The sequence below is a fragment of the Cyprinodon variegatus genome, unplaced genomic scaffold (assembly GCF_000732505.1).
Source record: "Cyprinodon variegatus isolate N-32 unplaced genomic scaffold, C_variegatus-1.0 Scaffold540, whole genome shotgun sequence".
NCBI classification, from domain to species: Eukaryota; Metazoa; Chordata; class Actinopteri; order Cyprinodontiformes; family Cyprinodontidae; genus Cyprinodon; species Cyprinodon variegatus.
Genome location: NW_015150993.1, coordinates 146815 through 156581, shown reverse-complemented (window position 1 = coordinate 156581; position 9767 = coordinate 146815). Strand labels below are relative to the sequence as shown.

General features: G+C 36.1%; 1 protein-coding gene across 1 annotated transcript in view; it reads left to right on the top strand.

The window, feature by feature from the left end:
* LOC107095368 (placenta-specific gene 8 protein-like) overlaps positions 1-682 on the top strand; it is a 9353-nt gene extending 8671 nt beyond the window's left edge. The window contains exon 4 of the mRNA XM_015391424.1: positions 245-682. Within this exon, the coding sequence (XP_015246910.1) occupies positions 245-418 (174 nt within the window). The 3' untranslated portion in view covers positions 419-682. The remainder of the gene's footprint in view (positions 1-244) is intronic.
* Positions 683-9767: the final 9085 nt, after the last annotated feature.

The window sequence follows — 9767 nt, the reverse complement described above, 5'->3', positions numbered from 1 at the left end:
CCATCCATCTATGCATCCATCCATCTATGCATCCATCCATCTATGCATTCATCAGAATCAGAATCAAACCGATGATCATGGGTTTTTCTTTTTGATATATCAGCTCATGTCCAGGTAACTAACAGACATGAAAGTTGGTTTGATGCACAATAAAACAATAAGAAGTGTTTCTTTTGCACCTATATGTAAATGTTCACCTTTCTGCATGGGCCTCCCACTTAAGTTCAGTTCTGTGTGTGTGCAGGGAAGCGTGTGGAGTGACTGCCTGTACGGATGCTGCTGCTACACACTATCTTGGCTTCAGATCTCCAGGGAGCTGAAAAGAAGAGCAGCATCCCACGCCGCCTCCTCCTCTTCTTCTTCCTCCACAGCCAGATACACTGCTCTGACCTCCCTACAGGGGGCGCACTTGGTCTAGACACGCTCAGACCTCTTTCTCTCCCTGGTGGAAAGCACTGCAGGAGAGGATTTAATCACACTTTCATTGGCCTAAAGTTGCCCCTGGTCCCAGAGACAAAAGTCCAATTAGTTCCACAATAGTAATAGTTATTTAGCAATTCATTCAAATTATGTTGTTCAGATATGTTTTTGATATTTTATTGTAAATAAATATATATGGTTTGTTTCTGATTTTTATTTATTTATTGTTTGTTTTTCTGGTCAAAATTACTGCCTAATAAAATATTACACGTAAATATGTTTCATAAGTAGTCTCAAAAATAAACATGGAGGAGGAGATTTCTTCCCTCTGTGAGGTTTTTGGCTTCATTGCTTGGCAGACTGAAAGTTATTTTTTTTAGTGTTATTTGATTTTTCCTTTGGGCCATTGTTCTGCTGAAAAGACAGTTTTCTTTTTTGTTTTGTTTACAAATCTTGCTATGGCACCACATTATAATAAAAACTTTTCTTTTTCTTTTTTACTCTATTAATGCATATATTTTCGCTTTAGTTAGCTTTGAGATCTATGAGGGAAAAAACATGAACCATTAACATATCCTGCAGGAGTAAAATGATGGAATTGTCATGTAATGTCTTTAGGAATAGATTAGAATTACCCAATTGTCTTGTAGTCCTGGGCATAAATATGTTTGCAATGCAGAAAACATGCTTGACTTTAGTAAACAGAATTTAGTTTGGTTTTATTTCTTTCACCAGCTTTAAAATTAAGTTGGTGCCCAGCACTATACAAGAACATCATCAGTGATGTTAGTCACAGGATTGCTGTTAGGAACGGAGGTGGGTAGAGTACCGAAAAAATTTATTTAAGTAAAAGTAGCACAACTCCATCATATCTCTACTCAAGTAAAAGTAAAAAAAGTAGCCTTTCAAGAAATGAGTCAAGTAAAAGTACAGAATTATTTAGTAGAAAGGCTACTGAATTACTGACTAACTGATCTACTTACGACCCATGATCAAACAAAGGCTTTAATATTTTTTGAGTTGTAAAACATACAAAATCAATACAGCATGTAGAATAGCTTAAATAAATGGTAACCGTTTTGGGCTGCACAGTACAAGTGTATTTACAGGGCAAAACAGGTTTGGTGAGAGCTGGCCCACTAGAGGATTGATGGAGTGATGGAGAAGCAGATGGGTTAGGAGAGTGAATGGCTTGTCTGCAGGGATTTAACTCTTGCTTTATTTTGTGTATTAAAGACAAAACCCAGCTAAAAGTCATCTATCTCAATTTACCAGTCTATCTACGACCGTTATGAGGAACAAGTACATTCTAGAGGCCTCGCATTTCTGCTGGATATTTGACATCTGTCCCTAAATAAGTTTAAGACTAAGAAAAACCAGACAGACCCACTATTATTATTATTTACCCACCCTTAAATCTATCCACAGATTTTAACCTTTATCTCTGAACTAAGGAATCAGCAGTAATACGAATTGATTGCTTCACCCCAAGGCCACCAAAAGAGGTAATTGTGTGCGTCACATTATACACACTGATGTTATACAACTAGAATCTACATGCTAATACCCTCAAGAGACTCCTTTGCCTTTCAGCGCCGTCCTTGCTTCACCTGTAAGATATCAAAGGAGGGTTCTTCCTTCCCATGACCACAGCTTTCCGCTTGTTAATTACACTACAGATATGACTTTGAGGTGCAAGCACAACAACATCCTCTCATTTATTGGTTCTTGACTTCAGATAGATAAAATGTTCAGAGACGCCACAAGTCTTTATCTGCTTCATGGATCAGACTCAAACGTGTTTTGACAAAGTTTGTGTTTACATTCCAAGCATCCAGATATTCACGTGGCACGCTTGTTAAAGAGTCTACTGTCTTTCTTCAGATATTAAGGTTGATAAACTCCTCAACTCATTTCTCACTTTTTCACATCTGCCATGCCCTTCACAGGGAGCCGTTTGCAATGACTTTGCGTGTGCATTCTTCTGCAGGCCTTGAACCTGCTGTCTCATATCCAAAAAAGATCAAAATGAGACAATCCATTGGCTTTTGCCAGCTCAGCCACCGGATGAGAGCAAATGGTTCCTTCCCTCATCAACATCCAGAGACAGGGACGTCATACAGTCATTACAGACAGCACCTAATCATCATCATTGTCAAGCTCTAATGCATGAAGTGTACGCTTTTTACCCTCATGGAGGCAACATCTGAAGCTTAAGAGCATCATCGATCAGCTGACTAAACATCGGCTGATAAGGAACAAAAGAACAATGTGGCATATGAAGGGAAAAAGGTGAACACTTGATGAATGAGGCCAGAAGGTTTAAAGTTTTTTCCCAGTCTCTATAAACCATGAATGTAAACATCTTTACTCCACTTTTATTTTTTTAAGTAATCTTTGAACTTATGCACATGTTCAGTAATATAAGGTGTCTTTTTGTCATTTTAACCAAATTTTAAATTTAAAATGATTGAAAAAATTTTTTTTAACTATACTTTTCAAAAACGTCTGGTTTATACAAACACAGATTTGTGTGTAGGACGTATTGAAGGTAAAACACCAAACTTTAAAATTAAGGCAAGAGTTTAGAACCCAAACTATAGGTAAACAGATAAAAAAATACTTCCAAGGAAAAAAGAAAGTACTTTTTTTTATGTATTATATACTGTATAGGCATAGATTTAAAGAAAGGCTTGTTTTGTTGATCGCTGGAGGATGCTAGAGTGGACAAACATCTTGCTGCCTGGACCATCAACTACCTCACCGAATGCCCTCAGCATGTGCGGCTGCACGCCTGTCACTCAAAGGTGGCAGTCTACAGTACTGCGGCCCCCCAGGGTACTGTTCCGTCTCGGTTCCTCTTCACCCTCTACACCTCTTACTTACCAGAGCTGCCTCAACCTCCTGAGGAGGCTGAGATCCTTTGGAGTGAGCAGGTACCTGCTTATAACCTTCTATGATTCAGGGGGGCATCAGCCCTCCTCTATGCTGTCGCCTGCTGGGCCCATGGTAGTGCAAAGCAGGACAGAAAGAGACCGAACCAACTAGTGAGAAAGGCCATTTCTGTCCTTGGCTGCCCTCTGGACTCAGTGGAGGAAGTGGCTGAGAGGCGGGTGCTGTCCAAGCTTACATCCATCATGGACAACACCTTCCACCCTCTGCACCAGACTGTAGAGGAGCTGTGCCGCAGGTCATTCAGTACAATAACTATATATATAAAATGCCCATCTATATAAATATCTATATAAATACCCTGCACAACAACTCTGCTCAATAAGAGACTTCAGAGTTAGGTGCAGGACTAGTGTTAACCCTAACCCTAACCCATATGTGTGTGTGTGTGGGTGTGTGTATATACTATACATACCCCATGCACCTTTTTCTTTTTTTTGGCACCTTCTCCTTATTTTTGACTGTTTGAGCTGAGTAAATATCTTCACTGTGAGATCAGTAAAGTCAATCAATCGATAAAAGTAAATGAGGAATTTGCCCTTATCAAAAGAAAAAAAAAACTCACAACAAATCCTACAATGCTGTTATCAAATGAAGCAAGACAGAAATAAATATGTATAAATATCCAGCTACATCCCCTGCTGGTCCTGTGGTAAAAGTTTTCTGGTCTGTATCTTGCTTGCTTCTGCAACTGTATAAGCCGTCAAGTGCTGAAGGTTTATATATAAAATACAATATACGGTAAGAACAATGTGGGGTCCAAAAATGTTCACTTTCACTTTGTTTTTTTAAAGCCTTTCATTCGACAGGTTTAATCTTAAAGTTGTCTCTGGCTGTGGGAATTTAAATAAACACTTTATGGCTGCAGACATTTCTCGTTAAAAAATAAGAGGAAAAAAAAGTGTTTTGATTACCAGTAAGCACCTGTAACCAAGTGACAGTCCATGCATGGCTGCTGAATCAGTTGTGTGAACAGCGACTTTAGAACTGGAACGATCTGTATCATGATGCAGAACAATTAAAGGAAGGAAAAGGTTCTGAGTCTGTGAATGTCTCCAAAGGCTTTGTTCACATATTTTGGCTCTGAATCAAACTTTGGGAAAGGTGAGTTGAATATGGTGAGAACCTCATGAGAAAAGCACTAAAGGTTGTTTTTATGTGCAGGCCTTGCTTTGTTTCAGTAGCAGCCATGGTAATGGATGTGTCCAACAGCTTTAGTCTTCATTCTTCATGAGACTTTAGGCTTTAAATGTGGATAGTGCAAGATAATATGTTAGAAACCTACAAAAACAGAAATGTTATTCAGCAGGAAATTGAGGACCTTATTCCCATTCACGGTCACAAACTTCAGAAATCGTCTATGTATTTTAAAATAATAGAAAAGGTCACAATCACATTAAAATGTGGAAATATGAAGCAACATTTTTCAGTTTTAAAAATGAGCAATCTGAAACCTGTTCCAGGTTGTTTTAGCCCACAAGGATCTTGTGATTATAAATCCAAGCTCACAGCTTGGAGAGTATCTGTTTGCTCTCACTGGATCTGTATCATATTATTCCCAAGGCCACATAGTGCTGATTGGATTACATTAAACTAACCTGCTCAATTTAATGGAAAAATCCTCCTTATCATGTCTTTTACAACCAGGGTGAATCTGTACACTTTAATTTTAAAATCGTATAAACAATTTTCAATTGGATTTAGGTTTGGACTTTGACTGGGTTATTTACTGCATGACTTCCCCTCCTCTTTGCAGTCAAATTATTGTCACATATCAGTCATTAGAGCAAACAATAATAAATCCCAATATTTTTTTTCTTATGTGTACCTCTAGTAGGTTAAGCATCCAGTACTGAATGTATCAACCGAAATGTCAATAACAGGGATCTGGAACCTGCAGCTCTGGAGCTGTACTGTACATGTACTGTATGCATGCATTTCTGGTTAAAATAATAAAGAAATAACTACTTTTTTGTGTTAATATAATAATGAATGTAAGTTTTAACCATTATATGCTTTTTTTAATGGTATACTGTAATTGGACCACATTTTACAACAGAATTGCATCAAAGGTACCATATACAGATATTGTTCTAATTGTATTTTTATTGTAATTAGTTTGAAACATTATTTTTATATATCATCTTCTGCACATATTTAAATTTTTCTTCATTTTTGTTAAGCTTTTATTTTGAAATTCTAAAAATAGCAATAAAAAGGTGGTTCCTTAAAAATAAGAAAGTGCTTTTATTAAATATTTATCAAAAAGTGTCATTTTACATTTACCTTATACTTAAGGTCCTTTAATATATTTGGTTCTAAGCTAGTTTTTTGTAGCTTGACTGGAGCTCTTTGAATTGCAAAGGTACTGTTAGCAGACCTATGTTCTAAAAATGTCTCATGTAGATGCAAACCAGACTGATGCAGATAACAAGAAAATCTATGTGAATGTTATCAGCTCCAGCCAGCCAGAGATCAGACACATAAAACAAATCTAACTGCAAAATCATCTTATTTTTTTTATTTCATTTTAAGTGAAAGGGAGCATCAAAACAACAATGATAGTCAAAACACAATTCAACAAGATCTCAGTAACTGTTTTATTTTTGGTTTGATCATAAACTTGAACATAAAGGAATTTTATCTGTTTTCTATTTCAGGAGTAGCATCTTATTTCCAGCAGAAGGCAGGTTTGCCTAAAGCCCGAGCTGTTTAAACTTGTATGTGGTTATCTGGGGATAAGATGGGAATTCAAACCGATTCTAAAAATTAAAAAAAAAATTAAAAAATGTAAAAAAAAAATGTAAAAAATATCTTAATATATAGTGCAGTAAAAAATAGATGTATCTTTCCTGGAGAATATTTTCTTCTTAACTATTTTCTTAAGTTTTCATGTTTTGGATCATGAATCTCATTCTAAAATCAGAAGAAAAAAAATATGAAAACAAATATGAAGGTGTATAAAAGGTATCTTAAAAGCTGCTCTTATTTGAAGAACTGTTTTAATTCTACCACCCAAAGAACACTGATTAAGGCACAACAATATCTTGGTTTGTGTTTCCGGTATTGACTAATTAGCTGAATCGCATATCAGTGATTTAATATCAGAGATCCAGTCCATTGCTCTTTACAGGAAACTGTTTTATTATTTTTGCTGCTTAGTTAATAAATAACATAAAATACCTTTACACTGTATGTCTCTGTTCATTTGTTGCCTTTTTTTAAACAAATATTAATTTCAAGGCTAAAGCCTTTAATCACATGGCAAGATATATGGTTTAATCATTTAACAGTTGAATCGTATCGGTGTCCTAGATATCGGTATCAGATTGGGTCTGAAAAAACTGTATCAGTGCATCTGTAGATTGTGTTAGGGCTGGTAGTGAGCCACATAAAACATTTATAGTTTCCTTTCAGAGATGGGCTCCCTGAGGTGGTTTGGATCATCGTCCCTTTTTATAACCCTAGTTTTCTCAACCTTAATGTCAGAAACTGATGTCTGACATGATCTCAAGGATTTCTTTTCCTGTGGGGAGCAGAGCACATGGCCCTGAAGCATCCCTGGATCATCACTCTACTGCATAGTGTGCAGTGAAGGGTAATCTTTTTTTTTTTCTCTGAAATGCTTTACTAGTTTAATTTTGGGGGTTTAAACCTCTAATATTAGTTGTTGGTGCACTTTAAATATTGTTAATTGGCCTCTCAGAGTTCACCTCTGTTCTACTGTATGTGTTCTCTGGCTCTAAAACCCTTTCAGGGCTGATCCTTTGGATGTCAACACATTTTCTCCTCATTTGTTCGAGAATTTTGCTAGATTGGTTCATTACTTGAGATTATTTAGCCTTCTTCGTGTTATCAGACAGGTTCTATTTAAGCGATGTCTAGATTCTACAGGTCAGACACCTATAGGGCCTGGATGAGGGCATTCAAATTTAAGCAATAAATGGTGGCTACAGCTAAGGAGCTTATCTCTTTTTCACACAGGATCAAGTCATTTAGAAGGCTTTTCTGCTGTAATGAATTATACAATAAAAATGTCTCTATGCATTTACTTAGCTGATGTTAAAACGTTACAATGGTCCTTAAGTGTGACAATAAAGCAAAGTCATAGGAAACAGTGTGTGGACAGATTCTGCATTTTTAACAGCCCTGTATGAGATGGATGTTGTGGCCAAAGAATGAGACAAATTTTAAAACGTTAATAATAAAATTCCTTCCTTAAAGCCTGACTCATTGTAAGGAGGAGGAGGAGTGGGAACCCTCAGAAGCAGCTCCCACTTCTTCTCTATTGTTATTTCTCATGCAAAATGTCAACTCTCTTCCTGCTTTTTCTGTTTGTTTCTCTCAGAGCCTAATCTATTTAACCAGGAATATTTCATAACATTTGAGCCTAAATTTGACTAAAGGTTTTAGCCCTGGGGATCGGTGTTGGAGTCTCAGATCTAGAAACAATTGTGCCTCGACGAGAGACGGGTTGTCCAATCTTATCAGCAGTAGAAGTGTGAAAAGGCCTGATACGATACTAGTGATTTGAGAAAAAAAATACATTTCTTTATATTGTTGTTCTCAATTTAAAAAATAGATTTTTCAAAATAATTAGAGTTAGACATAGAGAGATGCATTTTTGATTTTTGTATGCACAAGTGTAAAACAAAAAGAAATTTGGTTAAGAACAGCTCTCTAGACAATTTAATTTTTTTAGAAAGTGCAGCCTTGAAAAATAGTAAAAAAATATGTTTATAAAACAGTAATATAAACACATGGCTGTAAATTTACAGCTCTAACATTTCATTTTGTTTTTTTATTATGATTAAATGTAATAAATATAATAAAATACAATAAAATAACCCCTTTTATAAAACATTCAGCAGTAATTCAGTGTAAGATTGCAGTGTATCTTAAGTATTAGACTTTATTTTAATACTTGTATTACATCTTTATTGGTAGTACCAGTTATTTTCATCTAATAATAGGTTTCATCTATTTATTTTTTCCAGTTCCACTTGTTTTGGTATGTTTATGACCGTGCCATCCAGTAGGGGGTGATAGAATCCATGCCAATCTGCAACCCAAGTTTTGGTTCAGAACCATTCCTCTCAGAAATCAGAGGATCTACTATAGAAACTTCTGTATATAAAAATGCATAGAAAGACTGAGGCCGACGGTATCTGAAAATGCCTTTACTTATTATTATGTAGAAAAAACAGTCTCATTTTTTACAACGAATTCTAAACACTGAATTATTTCTATGCATTTAATTCCTTACATTGAATTTTTTATCAGGTAAAAATTTGCCTGCAAAGAATTCAGCTGTAAAAAATTTGCCATTTGCAAAATATTCAACTACAAATGTGTTGACCTTTTGGTGAACTCAAGCCAAAGCAAACTAGACTTGATGCAGTTGAGCAGCTTCTAGCCAATACAATTAGCTCATTTGATCACGTGACACAAATGTTGGGCATAGCTTTGTTTCCGGCTGAATGAAGCTGAATGAGGAGTTTGTCTTGTTAATAGATATGATTATAAAATCTGTGGTAGCTACTAATGGACAGCCATTAGAATAATTCATCTAATCGGACTTGGTGAAATAAGTGAGGTGATCAAAGCTAGTGTGGCATCCTTATCTACCAAGGCTCTTGGCTTGATGTGGATGAATGCAACAAATGCAGCCTTCTTTTTGCCCGTTTTGAAGGACAGGTCTGATGTGTCCTACGTAGACTCTGGTATCCCAGGATTCATTGCGAGTCCAAGCAATGTTATTGGCACAAAGAACGGTAGTGGGAATTTTGGTATCCTTTCTTTGCTTGCTTTGTGTGTCAACTCTCACGGTTGCTATTCGACAACATTTACAGGCAATGAAAGCCGGAGAAGGCTAGACCTGTTTGAATCCATAGCCAAAACTCTTGCGCCTCCTTATTTTCAAGGACGTCCAAGGATCCAGTCCAGGTAGACTTGGTCCTTGGAGGACGCAGCGTCTGAAATCGAACACAGCAATTGGCCACCCCTGCCAGGTAATCCCACGTGGACATAATTCACAAGCGGTTCCACTCTAAAACAGATGATGGAAGCATAAATACTCTCAAGCAGAAAGTTGTACCTAATTTTACATTTTAGTTTTACATTGAACCAAAACCTTGACTAAAAATACTTTTCTGATTCACTCACAACAATATAGTAACATTAAAGATAATGAATATTGAATTTACTTTTTCAGGGCTAGTTTTGTCTGTTTTATAGGAAAGAAACAGTTATGGGTATCTGCAATCAAATATGTATAGTGGACAATCTTTTGTGTATTGCAGGTAAGAAAGTACTCTCTCGCTCTCTCTCGATATATATATATATATATATATATATATATATATATATATATATATATATATATATATATATAT